The sequence below is a fragment of the Cyprinodon variegatus genome, unplaced genomic scaffold (genome assembly GCF_000732505.1).
Source record: "Cyprinodon variegatus isolate N-32 unplaced genomic scaffold, C_variegatus-1.0 Scaffold395, whole genome shotgun sequence".
NCBI classification, from domain to species: domain Eukaryota; kingdom Metazoa; phylum Chordata; class Actinopteri; order Cyprinodontiformes; family Cyprinodontidae; genus Cyprinodon; species Cyprinodon variegatus.
In genome coordinates, this window is record NW_015150848.1 from 374,741 (window position 1) to 393,180 (window position 18,440).

The 18,440-nt window shown below is 37.3% G+C and overlaps 1 protein-coding gene across 1 annotated transcript; it reads right to left on the minus strand.

Annotated features, from left to right (window-relative positions):
* Positions 1-5,789: 5,789 nt before the first annotated feature.
* Positions 5,790-8,513, minus strand: uncx (UNC homeobox). The gene is made up of 3 exons (XM_015387451.1): positions 8,134-8,513; positions 7,566-7,741; positions 5,790-6,821 (listed from the first exon to the last, which is right to left on the minus strand). The coding sequence occupies exons 1-3, from the start codon at positions 8,390-8,392 to the stop codon at positions 5,907-5,909; spliced, it is 1,350 nt and encodes a 449-aa protein (XP_015242937.1). The 5' UTR covers positions 8,393-8,513; the 3' UTR covers positions 5,790-5,906.
* Positions 8,514-18,440: the final 9,927 nt, after the last annotated feature.

An 18,440-nucleotide genomic window follows, 5' to 3' on the forward strand; every position in this document is an offset into this window, starting at 1 on the left:
TACTGTTATGACAATTTTTTGCAAATGGACACAACATCTCTAATTAATTAGATTCTTTAATTTATTAGCACTATTGTCATATTTTTACCCAGTTTACAAAGTTATAATTTTTCTCATCTCTTACTATATTTTGATATATTAGAGCAAATTTGTCCAATTCCAGTCCTCAATTACCAGAGTCTATCATTTTACATGTCTGACCCCACACAGTTTATTCATATGGTTGAAATACCTCATCAACTTTTCATCTAAAATTTTGGCAGAAGAGTTTCAATCCAGAATAATCTAAGATGGTTTAAATAAAACATGTTCTTAACCGCAGCTCAGAAATTGCAATTGTATTGTATGTTTTGGGCATTAAAATACTACATATGGTATATATTTTTTTCTTTTGCAATACATCATGCTGACTATATGTAAGAACACTTTTGAGGCCTCTGAAACATTTTGTCTTTTTCTTTGCTGAATGTTACATGCAAGGCTTTATATTAAGCAACTGAGATATTGCACACAATGACAGCTTCTTATATCCTTGTAGACTGTAGCATGTGTTGAGGAGTGGTGCTAAGGCACAGACTGATAAGCCAGATCAATACTTCTGAGCCTTGTTTGAACCGTTTTCATCCAATCCTCTGTAACAGGTGAAGTAAAATATTGGAATCAAATTTTTAATCTTTTCTGTGACGCCACATGTTATCAAATGCACCTCTTTGACTCTCTTTCTGATGCTGAGCTATTTATATACCCATCTTATATAATTGTTTCAGGCATTGCCATGGTTTTGTTGATTAGTTTCCCAGTTAGCCTACACATACCTGGAACCAGAGCCAAGTGGAGAAGAGTTCAATTTTATTGTTCTGATTTTATCCCTGCCACTTGTATATAGAGATAGCAGAAGTTTGAATTGTTTTTGTGCATACAGCTATGACTTGTAATTGCTGTTTACTATTGATGCTAGATGTATGGTTGTTGAACAGCCTGGGGAAGCAATGTTTAAAGGAACACAGTCCTTTCTTTTAAAAGATTTTTTTTTACTATAATGCATATAGAATAGAGCTGTCTTTTACACAGTACTTGATCGCTTTGCGGATTGATGTCATGGAGCTCTGCATGCATTTCTTAATTGTTCATCTCTTTAGTTTTTATAATTCTGTCTTTATATCAGAAAAAAAGTTAGCAGCTAAGGGGATTAGACTTATTGCAGCACAGCCGAAATATATCACATTAATACTGATAGTTGAGGGAAAAATATCAAAACTTTCCACAAGTATAGATCTGGGCTGCATTCAATTAATTTTCCCACAAATATATTTTATATCAAAATTTGCACAAAATTTGATTTACCTTATATTACTTATTTATGTGGAATGACAATAACTGCTAAAAAATGCATAAAATTTTCTTTTTGTGTGTGTGTGTGTTTTTTTTTTTTTTTTTTGGTTCAAAGTGGCTTTTGTAAAATCCCCTTAACCGTTGGATATCAATTAACATCTATAAATTGTCTAAACTAAAAGCTTGCAAAAAATTCAAAGATCCATAAAAGTTTTGTCACAACTGCAAATCCACTCTTTTCCTTTTTAAAAGGGTTGCATATGCTTTTATTGTATGAATGAGACTCTAATACTCCCCTCCTTCCCCAAAGCCTTTTCAAAATAATATGGAGCTTCTATAATGAAAAATGAATTACAATATCAAAGGGGAAGAACTCCCTTTATAAGTTTAAAACTAAATATGGATTATTATATTAAATATTAATATTATATTAAGTCTCTTACCAGCAGTAAATATTTTCAAAAGTTATAGGCATGTAAAAGAAACAAATAAGATTGTGTAAATGTGATTTTAGTACAGCCAAGTTTTAGCTGTACCAAAAAGTTTGGTAATGTTTATTTTTATTTTTTGTTTTGTTTGTTTTTTTGTTATTCTTTTCAATCATTTTACTTTTTTAATATATTTTTTTTAATCTGTGTGTTTGTACCTTCAGCAAAAATATTATATTTTACTTTGCACTTCAACCATGTAACTCAGCAAAAATTTAGTAGATTATTTTTTTTTTCTTGGAATTAAGTCCAAGCTCAACAGAAAAGTGTTTAGAGGATTGTGGGAAAATCTCTACACACTCTGAGGAATCTATTAGTTCTCAAATTAAGAACACACAGAGATCCGGATGACTTACAAACCATTTTTGAGGGGTTTTTTGGGGACGCGATTCACTATGAGCTAATTAAAATAATTTTAAGGGTTGTCCTGAAATCAATGCAGATGGTAATTTCAGGCTTATCCTAGGTATGCATGGGAAAGATAAGAGTGATTAAATCCGCCGGCGCATTAATGAGTGTGAGATGTAAAATAATCCGAAAAGGCATGGCAGGGTTTCTTCAGGAGAAGCCAAATGTCAAGTGCCATTTTATTTCATCAAGAGTCTCTTTTTTTTCTTTAAGGGACCGGGTTTTCGTTCTTATCCAAACTGAGCCCTCCGAGATCTCTTACAGGAACACAAAGCGCACATGAGGAGCCTGTACAGACGGATGGATTTATTGCAAAAGATTGTTATTGTCCATATGAGCTGAGTTACACCTGAACAGAAAGTAAGCAAAATTATTTTTTGCACTTTTTTTTTTCAAAATGAGATGATTTCTGCAGAAAGAAAGCTATGAGCTTTCTTTGGCAGCGGCGGAACTAACAATTCTCCTCTAAATTGTCTCAATTTTCCTCGCCTGTCATAAAACAATGAGACTGCAGCCCAAACAAAAACATTTACTTTGGAAATTAGATTTTTTTTTTTTTTAGATGATCATTTTTGGCAATGTTGAAAAGAAGACTCTTTACATCACACTCATAATTAATTGAGCAAATTTGTTTCTATTAAATAATACTAACACACGCAGTGAGAAAACTCTATTAGCCTTAATTAAGCTTGATATCCTAATTTAGGAGATGGGTGGTTGAAAACAAGGCGTTTTGGTCGATTTTTTTCCTCTGTCTTTCCCTGATATGAAAACCCTACCAGCTTTTTGCCTTTGGGCTGCTTTTCCTCCTTTGAGAGTTGGAAATGAGAAATGGAAATGAAAATACCAGGAGGTGCTAAATGAGCTGCCTGATCTGCACTTATTGCGGCATACAGGCCCTTAATACTTCTCCCAATCTGCGCCTCTCTTTTTAGCATTCCGGGCATGGAGGAGCTTCCAGATAGCAGATTTATCAAATGGTAAAATGAATGCATGATGATCAGTTAAATTGAAAATCAGCGTCTGCATGACAGCCCGACCTGACACCGCCGTAATTAGAAAGAAAAATGATGGCGTCCGATGCATAATAGAGCAAAAACAATTTACACTCTCCCATAATGATCCGGCGTTCAAATTGAAAATTTCTCCGGGTATAAATTGAATTCATAAAGTATGATTCATGGGAGGACACATCTCCTGGAGGCTGCATGGGCATATCGATTGATAGTTTGTCTTGAATCATGCAGCGTGCAGCTCTCAGGCAAGAAAAGCTTAACTACTTAAGCAAATCGCTAATTTCACCTTTAGGCCACCAATGTGCAGCCAGCGATACTCCTATTCAGTGCGCTAATGAATTATGGATGAACTGGGCATACGTCCCAAGGAAAAAAAAAAAGCATAGGAATAGCATGAAAAAACATACATCTAAATGATTGTAAAGGGTTGTTTCACAAATTGGTAAATAATCCTTAAACCTTGTGTGAGATTTTTTTTCTTGGTTTTTGAATCTTGTGGAACAATTTTGGCTTTTTTTTTTTCTCTCAAAGCGTTTTGGATTGAAAATGCGCACCTAATTTTTTCACAATTATTTACTAAAAAACCCTTGAAAAATGTATGTACAAACCCTGTAATTTATCTAAATTATACATTTAATTTATTTGAAGTTTAATCCACGTTTACTAATGTATAAAATGTCTGTACATGACAAATAATAAATCAAACAATAAGGGAACTATACACTGCAAAAAATTGTCATTTTTTTCTTGAATTGAGGACGAAAGTGAGACACTTTGCCACTGGAACAAGACAATTTACATTTAAAATAAGAAAAAAAAACTTTTTCAAGTTCATATTCTCTTATTTTAAGCGTAAAGATACTCATTTCATTGGCAAATCATCTTATTTACCTACTCAAATTGAGGGTAAATACTCTTAATTTAAGAAATTCGTGCGTATTTCTAGACCGTTTTTGCAGTGTATGATCCCAGATCTATAAATCACCTTCGACCCAAAGCCAGGCGGGCATGATTTTTTGCGCCTGCCATGATGGTTGTGTCTGATGTTGCCCCATGCTCCCCAAATCCCCAACCCACCCACCAACCTAATAAGACGTTGCTTCCTAGAGCAAACAGCTGCATGGGTTGAAATTTATGTAAATATTTTGAAAAGGGACACTGGCTTAGAAATTCATTTGCACCGGCTCAGACATAATGCTGGCCTCTCTGATTATCACCAATTTATTTGCAAATCAAGACCCAAGGAGAGCTCTAAAAGCTGCATGTTTTGTTTTTTGTTTTTTTAAGCGTTTTAACTTATTCTGACATTATTTTGTATTTGGTTTCTCCTGCGCGCCTCCTTCGGCTTGATATTGTGGTCAGCGCTGCTAATATTGCAAAAGGAGGGAGCAGATGTCCCAGATCCTGTGCGGCTTCCCCGGGGACCGGCAGCCCTATTAGAACAAATGTGTTCTGCTATTGTAAATAGGCACGTTTGCCTCAGCCCGTCCTATTACAGCCGACGCGTGATCAATAGGCTGATAACACAGAAACATCAATGTAAAGCGACAGAACAATGAGGGATATCATCGAACATCTATCTTAATATAGCCCTGCTACAAGGGGCCCCTGACAATGTGAGGAGAGAGAGAGAAAAAGAGGGAGGGAGGAGAGAAAAACCTCATGAAAATGCCTCCCCACGAATCCCCATCTCCTATCCAATATGCACAAACACACACACTCCCAGCTGCCGGGGCTATTATTTTCCTATTTCAATTTGACACCCAGGCCTTTTCATGCTAATTCTATTATTCTTGGAAGTTTATGTGATTTCATATCACTAGAAATCGGTAATGTATTATAACCCCCTTTGAGCTAAAATAAACTGAATCCCCCTGCAGTAGCCACCGGGAAAATAATTACTTTCATATCAAAACTCTGCAGGAGTCGAGCGGGTCCTTTTCGCCTCGGGCTCCTAACCTCATTTCAGCGGGGGCTTATAGATGAATAAATTTGTTAAGGCAATATACAAAGTACAACATAAGATTTTCTTAGGAGAAGCCCCTTCCCACTGTACTGTAGTCCTGCGCTGCTGTTTAAGATCTCACACGGGTGTCAGGTGCTTGTATACAATAGATTTATTTAGGAAAAACCTTACATATATAAATAGTATAATTTTCTTACAGGTCTTGAGGATTTTTGTTGGTCTTGTGTTTTTTTTCTGACATGTCATCACACATTAGAGGATACTCTCACACACTCGCAGAAAGAAAGGAAAAAGGAGAAAAGGAGGAAAGTGTTCAAAATGTCTGCGGAGGTTTGGGTAAAAGTTAAACGTGGTTAAGCTTTGGCCTAATGAAAGGTGTTGTTTACACTGGAAAAATGATCTAGAAATAAGTCAAGATTTCTCAAATTAAGTGTATTTGGCTTTAATTTAAAAAGAAAAATAAGATGATTTGCCAATGGAATGAGTATTTTTACTCTTAAATTAAGATAATTAGATAATTTGCACTTAAAATAAGATAATAATATTTTTTTATTATTATTTTAAATGTAAATTGTCTTGTTCCATTGGCAAATTGTCTCACTTTCCTCCTCAATTCATGAAAAAATGCACTTATTTTAAGAAAAAATACTTTTCTAGAATTCTTTTTTCCAGTGTAGAGGCTTGTTTTTTTCTGATTTATTCCATGTCTACGTCTTCTGTTGGGTTTGATTGTGTGGCACTGTCACTGTGAGAATCGGGGTTGTCAGTGTGCTCCAAGTGCTCCTTTTTGTCCGAGTCGATAAGTTCAAAAGTCGACTCGCTGCAAATAACAGAGCTCTGCTGTCCGGTTGGAAAGGCGGCCCTGGACGGGCTGGTTTTTCCAACCTGCGCTGCTTTTTGCGCGTCCGGCGAGCTGCTTCTACATCCAGGGGAGGCGCCGCAGCGCTCTCCGTCCGCTGGGGGGTCTCCTTCACAGTTTGCAGCTGTCGTTGACGTCTTCAGGGCCGTTTGGGGGACAATGAATCCAAGCGGCTGTGTGATGGGGTAGAGCAGGAAGTGTCCTTTCCCTATCAAAGGCCGGGAGGAGGGTAAGGCCGCGGGGGTGCGCCTGGGTCTGGAGTCCGAGAGGAGGCTCTCAACGCTGAACGGGTTGAGTTTCTGCAGGCTGGAGGCTCTGTTGGTGTTACCGGAGCACAGGTTCGACCGGTGGCTGAGGTCAGGCGAGTCCAGCTCGGACCCCCCAGCTTCCCGGTCTATGTGTCTTTGGTTCTGGCTTTGGAGGTCGCACCTCGACTGGTTCCCGCTCACTGAGTCAAAGGGTGGGCATGTGTTGTGGTCACTGTCGGTCACATGTGACACCCCGCTGTCGCTGTCCGAGCCCGGGGTGTGAAATAAATCCCCAGAAAGGAGCTTATTCTGGGACTTGAGCAGCCGACGCTCCTGTTTCCGCTTCTTCTTCTCCAGCCTGTCCAGCTCTCTCCGGGCGATCTCCTCCGGGTCCATGGGCTCCCCGCTGCAGGTGGTGGGGTGGGCGTTGTGAGCAGGTCGACCCGGTCCTTTCTTTGTGTTCTCCTTTTTCCTCCATTTGGCTCTGCGATTCTGAAACCAGACCTTGGAAAACAGAAAGGGGGAGGAAAGTGAAAACACGTGTACACTGCTGGCCCTATACAAGGGTCAAATTAATTAGAGCAAAAATGTGTCACTGTCTTTGCAACACGGTAATTACACAAATAGTGAGGTTACACCTTTCTCTTGTGTTGTTTTCTGGGCCTTTAATTAGGCCTTTACGTCATGCATTCTTTCATATTTAGTTAGTCTAACAATTGTTTCATGTTTGCAGGGGATGAAATGAAACAATAGTGTTAAAGTAACTAAATATGCATGATTTTTTTGTTTTCGGTGCACAGGAAACAAATAAAAGTTGGTATAACATGGGAAAATAAACCTCTCAATCTTAAATAATTGGGCAAAATGTGCATTTATTTTTTCTTTTTTTTTAAATATAATTTCAAAAACGAAAAATACATTTTCGTTTGAACGTGTGCTGGAATACTTCCTGAAAGTAACAGTAAAAGCATCCTACACCTATTTCTGTTATTTCATCAAAGGTCAAAGGTTTTTTAAAAACATTTCTGGTGTCATTTGATCGATTTAGGACAAAAAAAACAGACAAACCTTAGTAATCACGTATGGTATTAAAAAATAAATATTCCCCCTTGATATTAAACAATATACTTATCTCCATTCGGATTATTATTCTGGTTGTGTAATTTTTAGCATTAAATGTAACAAATAAAGATTAGCAGCAAAAGAAGAGAAATTTAAAACCAAATAGACAATTAAATTTGTATTTACCTGAACTCTTGACTCTATTAAGTCCAATCGGAGGGCCAGAGCTTCCCTCATGAACACGTCCGGATAGTGACTCTCATTAAAAGCCTTTTCTAATTCCTCCAGCTGCCAGCCTGTGAAATTTGTCCGAGTTCTTCTTCTCTTGCAGCCAGGACTATCTTTGTCTGGGTCCACCGAATCTGGCAGCATAGAAATATTAAACAAAATGTAAACAAAGCAAGGAATATGTTTTCTAAAACATATACATTATTATGGATTTTATTTAATTCTTTACATTTAGCAAAGTTTAATGATGTTGCAACACATGATGTCGCCTCTGTTCCCTTGTTTGGAGCAGGAAGCTTTCATTGTAAACAAAAGCTGTTTCATAGTTACTGAGGAGGAAAAATATTGGTTTTCTTCAGGAAATCCTCAGTGTTAGATGAGGAAAATAATGTGGGAGGCGAGAATGCCTCTCAAACCCACGGAGAAGATAACTTGTCGCAACATCCAGCCTTTGTTTCTTTCTGTTTTCCTTCCCCACAGCTGGCCAACCTCCAGCAGGGCTCATTGTGCTGAGGCTGAGGCTTACCTGACAGTTTGTACTGCTGATTATCTCCATTCATCCCGCAACCCGAAGACAAGAGGGGGTTGGAATTACCCACCGACGCCGTGCAGGAGCCATTAAGTAATCCGTCTATCGAGAAGGGAACCGCGGACGCAGATTGAAGTTGATGCCCTGCTAATTCGTAAACGTGATGGTGGCTCAGCTGGTACGGGAAGCCCACCATCCCACCGAGAGAGCCTCCGAACTGGGCGTGAGGTGGATCCAGTATCCTGCTGTCCATCATCCCGCAGGCAAAAGGAGGCGACGTCTGGAGGCCGGCGACGGGGATTTAAAAAGCATGCAGTGAGTGTGGCCAACGAGCGGGGGACATGATGTGAAGGGAGGGATGAGCTCTACTTTATCCACATGAACCTCCCAATAATTAGCCAAGGCTCCGGGAATATGAGACCCAATGAGAGGCGGTAATGGGCGCTGACGTCAGAGGCGCGCTCTGCAAACGCTCCCCATATCGATTGCTAATTAAAGCTGACATCCACCTCAATAAACAATATCAGAGCTGTCACAACAAGACAGGAGGGCTTTGATAAGAACTACATCGCAACTGCACGGGAGACCCACCGGGAGGAATGAGGCTCAGAGGATCCCGGGAAGAAAAGGCTGCAGGCGGACAGATGAGGCCAGCAGCTCCCGGACGGTTTTGTCCAAACAAATAAGAGCTGGCAATACTAGGGCTCGTAGTGGTGTATAAATTTTAGGCATTTTAACATTTCCCCACAGTTGTTCATTCATGCATAATATTTTATTTTCAGTTTCAGCTCTTGATGACAAATTGAAAGATGAGCACAACATAACACTTCTCACATATAAACCCCACATATTGCAAACAATTTAAATCTTTATAAGTCATTTTTTCTTAAAATAAGTGCATTTTTTTCTTCGATTGAGTAGGTAAGTGAGACACTTTGCCAATGGTACAAAACAATTTACATTTAAAATAAGAAAAAAAACAATTGCATTGTCTTATTTCAAGTGCATTTCATCTAATTATCTTATTTCAAGAGTAAAAATACTCATTCCATTGGCTAATCCTCTTACTTTATACTCAAATTAAGAGTAAATACACTTAATTCAAGCAATCTTTACTTATTTCTAGATTGTTTTTGCAGTGTAGTGAATATTTTACTCAGATTTCACACATGAAAGCAAAAAAAAAATAAAAAATAAAAAAAAATTAGGAAATGTTACATATGTGGTTTGCAATTATGTCTTTTTTTATTATTATTATTTTACATATTTAATTCACAAAATAACCAATTCTGATAAACGTTACTGACGCTGTCATAACGCTAATCAGAGCTGAAATTTGGCCCCTCTCCCTCCCTGACCCTTGGCTCCTGGATTGGCATGTTGTAATAACCTGAATCTCTCAACAGAAGCTGCGATAATTGTTACCCTATTAGCATGCAAATTGTTTAATTAATATTATTATGAGGAAGTATATAATCCGCTCGTCACTTGACCCCCAAGACCAAATAACAACCCTCTGCATTTCAGCGCGAAGCCCTTCATTTTAATCAACTCCTCAGAAATTATCCATCTATTTCTTTCTTTTAGCTCTCACTTTTTTTTTTTTTTGGTTTTTTCTTTTAATTTCATCTGACACGACCTTATAAATTATCCCTCCCCAGTCATTTACTTTTCAACATTAAAAAAAAAAAAAATCAATAATTGCTTTCCGTCACCTACATATGTAGGAGGTCAGGAAATATATATTTGAGTGCCTCAGCCCAGCCGAGGAGCTGAGGGGCTCAGTGGAAATCAGCCCCTTGACACAGTCTCCAGAGACGCTGCATTCAAATCCGTTTTTTTTCTACATCGGGTGACATTGTCAGATTCTAGCTTTAATTAACCCGATAATAAGGCGAACAAGGCCAGCATTCAGACGCTGCGCTGCCTTGTTTCCTTTTTGCTTATTGTCCCCTTTGGCAGCTTTTCAAAGGAGAAGTGATTTTTCTCCCCCTAAAATAAACATTCTCTTCTCTTTGGACTCATATGAGGACAACATGCTGTTGATCTTAATCAATGGAAGAATCATATTGCCTATAGATTAATTGATTTACCTGCAAAAGAGAGAAATATATAGGGCCAAAACGTCTGAAAGCTGCACAAACACAGTAAGATCCTCCATTTTAGTTTAACCTAATACTTTTAAATATGTAAAGATTTAAATATATTAGCATTGGTCTTATATAATGCTGTCATGTAAGCCACACTTAATAAAACTTCTATTGGAGCTGCATTAGAATGTGTTTCAGAGACTCCCTGGCATCAGTTAGAAGTTTTTGTGCTTTATTTATCATCTGCTTAGTGTAATTTATGGACGTGCTCCAATCTCTTAAGGGTGCTTTAAGGTGGATGCTTGGCTATAAATCCACTCAGCAGTGAAGCAAAAGAAAGTCTCCCATAAGGCCCAAACTTTGCTCTCACTTTAAAATAACGATTGAAGAGAGCAAACATAAATCCTAAAGGTGTCATATGTCACCAAGTCCCCGTTTTTTAGGTGTTTTATCCTTCACTTTGTTTCTACCAAATGCCCTGAATGTCAGCATTGAGTTGTTTGTCTTTCTCTCCTTGTACCCTAAGAGGATTTAACAACAGCAGTCTTACTTTATCCATAACCAGATAAACCAGAAAAGTGAAATTCAGTATGGGAACTTAACATAGGTGTTCTTATGATCCACCTAAATCCCCTTCCCAAATAAGAGAGAGGACTTATCTACCAGCCCATCCAATAATGATGCCTACTTTAGCAGCACAGAATCACATTCATTTTTAATTAGGGAGACAAATTAATAGGCAGCAGTTTAGGAGTTTAATTACTCAATTAACTTCACGCACGTTAATTTTTAACTATCTAAATTAGGTTGCACATTATTCGATTTGATGATAATTATAGAATTAAATATAAATTAATTGTTTTGGATGATTTGAATGAACTAGATGCAGTTCCAATTAAACAGCAGGGTAAAAAAAAGAAAAGCTGGGTGCCATCTTAAGCTCACAAATCCTTTGATTCGATTTTAAGGAAGAAACTCTGCCTGGAAATTTTCTCTCTGATCCTCCAAATTCTCTCTCTCTCTCTAATCCCACAATTAAAAGTTTCCTCCCATCTAATTATCTGTAATTGTGCCGCTGTCAAAGTAGAATGGAGAAGTGAAAGCGATTGATTTGGACTTTTAATTCAGTTCATTTCTGATAGAAGAGAAAGTAATTCCCTTCAAATTACCTCATTCAATCCTGACACCCTAATGCCCTTCAAAATCTCTTTTTTTTCACTCCTCAGCATTTATATATTAAAAATGAAGCTGAGAATGACTAGTGCCTCCTAATAATAATAACCAAACTTCCATTAGAATAATAATTTCATTTCAATTAAAACTGACTTATCACCTTTGCTAAAACGTGCTTAATATGCCGAAAATTATCAATGCTTGAAGGAGCCCAAACTGGGGAGTCTAATTGTAATCAGCAAATCAGAGGTGCTTGTCGCTGCTGTGCCTTTGCAGAGAGGCAGTCTCGGAAATAGAACTAATTTACTCAACTCCCCCGGGAAATCCGCTCAACAGATTAACATTTTCAAAATATAGTAATGATATAATTTGAGAAATGGTGACGCCAATTTGTGAGAAGCCTTTGTGTGGAATAATTTGCTTTTTTTTTCTTTCCTCCCCTCTCTTCGCCACCGCCTGCGTTTTGCCCCCGTTAATTACAGCTCCGCAGATGAAGGGTGTGCTGTTTGACTCAGTGCTTATTATTCAACTTCAATCTAATAATTCAACTCTACAGGAATGTGGGGGGAAATAAGTGTTGCCTTGCCATATTTTAAGCCACCCTGCATATAATCCCAAATGGATATGGATTGGGGAAAATCTGAATAGGTGCATTTAAACAAGCAGTCCTCCTGTCACTATAGTTATTTCGGATCATGAGCGCATTAATCTCTGCATGTATAATACTTCAACATGATTGGATAGTTTTAACTAAAGCTATTTATCTGCAGCAACGAAAATATTTAAACTTCCAACTTCACTTTAGTAAAGACTGCGCATTTTGAGGTAATTGCGTCATTTGGACATTAAACTGTTTTGCAGAAAATAGATCTTAAAGTAGCATCCCTTCACGTCATACAAGAGTTGAGATGGACAATCTAAGGATAAACTTATAAACTCTAAAAAAAAAAAAAAAAAACGCTTTTTAAGTGGAACTCCTTCAGTTTGGACTAACCTACATGAAAAGTGCAACATTTCAGACAGTGTCTCTTCATATCACATAAACATCAGAAGGACCCTGCATTGAAAGCCCTACAGGAGTACATAGGAAAGTTCCCCAAAAAATACATTGGAGCAAGCAATGACAAATCTGAAAGACAAAACATTGATTTTAATGCAGGATGCATGAGGTGCAATCATTGAACCAAAACTGACAGTGAAATAAGTTTTTGGACACTTTATGCAGACTCTGGATGAATGAAATTTGCTCAAAACAAAACACTTCTCACACTCTCTGTCTCATTTTTGTAACAAACCCTCTAAACGCTTTGATCTGACACCTAAGCTTGTGACCCTGCCTTAATGCTTCACCAAACCCATTCTGAAAAAAAGAAAACAAATTCTAAACTAAACCAGTGTGTGAAAAAGTCCTATTGTGCCCTCTAGTGGCTAAAGTACTGCAACAAGAGTTGCAGTTTTTCAGCCAGCATGGGCTGATTCTGGTCCACCAAACCAAAGCATTAACAGACAACATATAAGCATCAACATTGGAGGATAGAGCAATGGAAGAAGATTACCTGATCTGATTATATATAGGGAATACAGGATGTAGGCCTACTATAAGAAAAATGTAAGCTTATAAAGGCAGTGGCATGTTTTCTACTGTGAAACCTTTGGTCCTGCTTCTCATGTTTGTGTTACTTACAGCGCTACTACAAATACTTTGGCTTCCTTGCATGTCTCATCTGTTTTTATTCTTATTATTATGTGTTTTCATTTTTTTTTTCAGATAATCACATTATTATATCAGAAAATTACCAGCGAGATAAGTAAATCTAGTTTTTTTTTTTTACACACACATTTCTACAGTCAGACCTTTATAAATCACTTACATAGAAGCTGTCAGACCTTCAGAACTTTATTTGCTTAGCTTCTTAGGTCAGTATTTCTAAAATGTTATATAGAAGAATTTTCCAAAACATTGCAAAAAATAATTATCTTATGTTTGTACAGGATGTTGTTGTGGCGCATTCTGTTTTGTTTAGATTGGTATGAAAATGATATCCTATTCAGTGAAATGAAGAAATATATGGTGATAGAGGTTCTGAATATATATTCTAGCCGTATCCTGATCTAAACAAATTAGAGAAGAGATGAAAAACAAAGGGATTATTTATCAGTCTTGAAAGTTTTCTAAAACTATTTCCAAGGTTTTGAGAATCCAGCAAACCACTGTTTGAGCTAATTTAATCCAAATGTAGAAAATAAGTATCACAGCTGAGGCTTGAGTGATCAGCCAGCCCAAATTATTCCATCCGTACGTCAACAACACATTTAGTCATTAAAGAACCAAAATGTACTTCAAGTTTGCTTGTTTTAGTTTTAGTCAGTGTTTATGATTCATCACTGCTAAAGAGAAACTGAGAAAAATTGCATGAGAGGAAATGTTCAAGTCCAACACAAGTGTTGATAAAAAAGGGCTGTTTGAATTGGTCTAAAAAGAAAAATCCAGTAGTTAATATGCTACTCCTTAAAACTTTAAGCATTTTCCTAGTAAATCTTAACTGCTGTAATGCTTCTTAGACTTTTTTCCATATTTTTGACCTTACCCTACTTACCCTTTGTTTGTTGGTTGTGAACCTGAACATACCTACTGAATATTTATATTTTATACTTTTATTCTAGCCTTTATCCTTAGACCTGGTGATGAGATAAAAGTGGACCCTTTTGGAGTTTTGGTGTATCCTGTTACGTCTGGAATAAAATGCAGCACACCATTATAAACAAAGAATATCACACCTAAATTTAAACAAGTTGTAGAATTGTGAATCTGGGGCTGCTTTACTGCTTCAGAACCTGGAAAACTTGCCGTAACATGCGGTGCAGGAATTCTGCTCTCTAACAGGAAATCCTGATGGAAGGTATGCAGCCTTCAAATCTTGACCTTTAGCTCAAACACAGAAGGATATTCTACTATATTCTATTATAATCTGTTCTATTCTATTATGTGTATTAGTAAAAAATAAATGGGGATTTTAAAGAGGTCTAGTTAAGTTTGGACCTAAATCCAAAGGCAGAACTGTGGCATTAAGTAGGTCTTCTAACCTCTAATATGACTGAAATAAAAACATTCTGAAAATGGAAGTATTTCAAAATCTCATAAGATAAGAGTGACTGTCTTTGATCAACAGGCATTGTTAGTAGTTAATTGCAACATAGAAAAGAAATAGTTTACACATACAAAGTCATTTTTGGTTTGTTTATGATTTAATCTTTTGGAAGAGAAAGAAATTTGAAGAAGGGTGCAGGGAAAAAGGCAGGAAAACAATGAGAGCAAAAAAGAATACTGTGAGTTTGGGTGTGCAGCCATAGGAAAGATAAGGACGATAAAGAGAAATCTTTGCTTGAACGCGAGCGAAAGGGACCTGTGTTGATTGGCTAGAGTGAGAGCTCAAGTTGAATGGGTTCACAGTAGATTGAAGTAATTAGGATGAATATTGAAATGTCACAAATCTGAGCTTATGACTTGAGAGAGAAGGGCAGACTGAAGAAAGTTTCTTTAAAGAAAGATTGGATTAATATTAAGGCTTAAGAGTTGAAAGCTCAGTAGTATCTATTTCCACAGAAACTTTCCACATTTTGACATGTTCGCGAGAACCACAAATGTTATTGCATTTCATGTGGCTCTTATGTGAGAAACTAACAAATAAGTACTGCTCAATTGAGAAGTGCAAAAAAATATTGATTTTTTTTGTTTTGCTGATACAAAACATTCAAAAGTAGTGGCATACGACTGTAGTAATCCACCGCTAAAGAGAAATTAGTGCAACAACTGCCCCAAGAAGTGCCCTCAGCCAGTCATTGTCATTGTTAATTCACTCCTTGTTTAAATATAAACTGTTTTTAAAGAACCCAGACTTCATAAAACTGACAAGGAAAAGAGAAAACGATCAGCAAAGGCTCATGCTGACTCTGGATAAACTGCAGAACAGGTCAATGGAAACTATCTGGGTGAATTGCAATTTATATGACATGCACTATATAAACTAGTTTTACTTGTTTAAAAGAAAACCTAAAGAAGCCCTGCTTACAGTTTGTAACAATTCAATTTCAATTGTGTTTATTTCTATAGGGCCAATTCACAACATGTCATCTCAGGGCACTTTAGAGTTCACCAGATCATACAGTTAAATTGATTAAAAGTTTTCTATCAAAGGAAAAACAGTTGATTGCATGAACTCATTGACTCAAATGCAATTCCACTCACTAAGCATGCCTGTAGTGACAGTGGAGAGGAAAAACTCCCTTTTAACAGGAAGAAACCTCAAGCAGAACCAGGCTCAGTGTGAGCGGCCATCTGCTGAGGCCGACTGGTGTTCAAGGAGACCGAAGCAGAGATACAACAAGCAAATGTAAAAGGCGGCCCCGTCTAGGAAACACACAGCCAGGCAGACCAGCTCCGAGCCAGCTCCCATGTCTGAGGATCAAGAGAGCACAACCAGCCAGTCACAGTCAGAGAAACAGGACTACACTGAAAAAACAGGCTGATTGCCAGCATCTATAAACAAGGGTGTTGATGGCAGCAGCACAGCTGATATTCGCTCCAGGATGGAGTCACAGCCAAACAGAAAGAGACAAGGCAAAGATACTAAAAGAAAAAGCAGAGAGAGTATAACATTAGAGATTGAACTAACAGATTCTGCAGAGTGGGAGAATAGAGATAGAATGAAGCAGAATGATGAAATAGGGGTCCCTATGTCACCCAGAAGTCGAAGCCTATAGCAGCATAACTATAGAGATAGCTCAGGATAACCTGAGCCACTCTAACTATAAGCTTTATCAAAAAGGAAAGTTTTAAGCCTAGCCTTAAAAGTAGACAGGGTGTCTGCCTCACAGACTAAAACTGGTAGCTGGTTCCACAGGAGAGGAGCCTGATAACTAAAAGATCTGCCTCCCATTCTATTCTTAGAAATTCTAGGAACCACTAGTAAACCTGCAGATTGAGATTTTTAGGAACATAAGGAACAATCAGATCTCTGATGTAAGATGGAGTTAACACGACATGTTAACACAGCTGCTCTGGACAGATGAAACTCTACCTGATGAGTTATGTTTGGCAGAAAACAAACCCTGCACACAAACCTGAACCCTTTGTACGCATCAATAAACCTAAAAGTGGCTGATAACATTGTGTTATCAATATCCTTTTGCCCTGGAGAGACCAGAATAAGGCTGCAAAACAGCTGAGAGTAGGACATTGTAGGCCCTCTCACCACATTACACTGTTATAGTCTCCCATTTGAGAGACTAAGTTTCGTAAACTGATAAAAAGCCAACCCTGGTAGGGTATTGTTTTGCAGGAGACCACTTTTGTGAATAGGAAAATATAGATATATGGACACTCTGGGAAAATCAGAGTATCGGCATCTTGTGAAGATTTAGAGGCTCCTTCTGAGCTTTCTGTAGAAAAAAGAAAAGCAGGAAAACTTCAAATCTCTGTCTGTCATGAACATATAAACATATCATACTTTCAATGAGCAGAATTATGTTAAGATCCTTTTTCCTTTTAGTTCTTCAGTTCCCCAAGCCTTTAAAAAGACTAGTGCTGCCATCACCTGGTCAAACCTATAAAAGCCATCTCTAAGCACTGTAGGGAAAAGAAAGGTTGTTTTATAAGTCAATTTAAGTTACCAGTAAGTGTTAACCTGTGTTCCATATAAAGCAGATGGGAAATTTTAACTGGCAGTATATATGCTCGTCTTAGAGAAAAGTCCAATCCTAAACACATTCTTTGGAAATTTTTATTAGATTATTTGACCTGAGTTTGAATTATTAATGTTTGACTTGGAGATTGAAATTACATGACTCTATCACACTTTTTAATAAAAGTGAGTAATAACTGTTCTTTTGAACTTTTGTACTTTCTAATATTCATTGTGGGTTCAATTATTCAATGGATAGAAAGCAGATAAATATTTCTTTAGCTGATGGGCCATTAACAATCCCTTGTAGCACAAGGTTGAAACCCAAGAAGCTTAAAGACCAGCTAACTATATGCATTATTATATTATGTATGGATTTAATTTGAGAATAGTCAAGAACCAGTGAAAAGTAAAATTTCTAACCGGCGTACTGATGTTATTCATTGTCAAGACCCATTTTTTTTGGGTGAGCGTTGGATTAGGTTGCCAGAGCATTAAAGGGGAATGCAGTTCAACTAACTGTCAGGAGCGCAGACGGTTAGTTGAACTCAACGCTTTCTTGCTAGAAGGCAGCAGTCCTAACTCCTACCCAACTAACCACTCTTAAACAATACAGTCATTGCACAAAAACAGATTATCTCATTATTATGTCACGTATTGCATGTATGAGATCTTTGTATTCAATTTGTGTCCTTACAACAGAATCAGTCGACCATTAAGCAACAAGAAGTATAAGATGAGAAGCCTTAGAAATTAGTTAGGTGGGTATTTTACAGAAAGCAGTTTTCTGAATAAAAGAAATATATACTTTATAAGCAAATATCTTCTCTTGGAAAATTGCCCTAAAAACGTCCACTGAGACTGTTGTGTAACATGCAAGAGCATATGTTTTAGCAGAATGAGCTATAAAATAGGTAAACTCAGTTTGCTGAGTGCAATTACCTAAATGTAAAAAGAAAAAGTAGCTTGAAAACCAAATTTTGACAAGCAGAGGGATCTTTATTGTATCATTAGTTTATATTGCTCTTCCTTTTTAAAGGACGGAGATGCAAATAAGGATTTACTTGTTTTCATAAGGGAGGCTTTTAATCTTTTGAATTTTAGATCATGAGATGAGTATAAGATGTTGAATATTTTTATGTTCTGTCAAGAAAATTAAAGAATACTATCAAGATTGACAAGTCTGACACTAACACATTGACTGATATTAATCTACAATAACAGGATTCTCCATTAGTGTGCAAATAGAGCAAAGTTCAAAGGCAAAATGCAATGTTTGAACTGTTTACCACTGTGGATTTAGTGGTGGGAGCAGAAGGACGCTAGGGGGTGCTAGAGCTACCCTTGGAAAAGTCAAGTA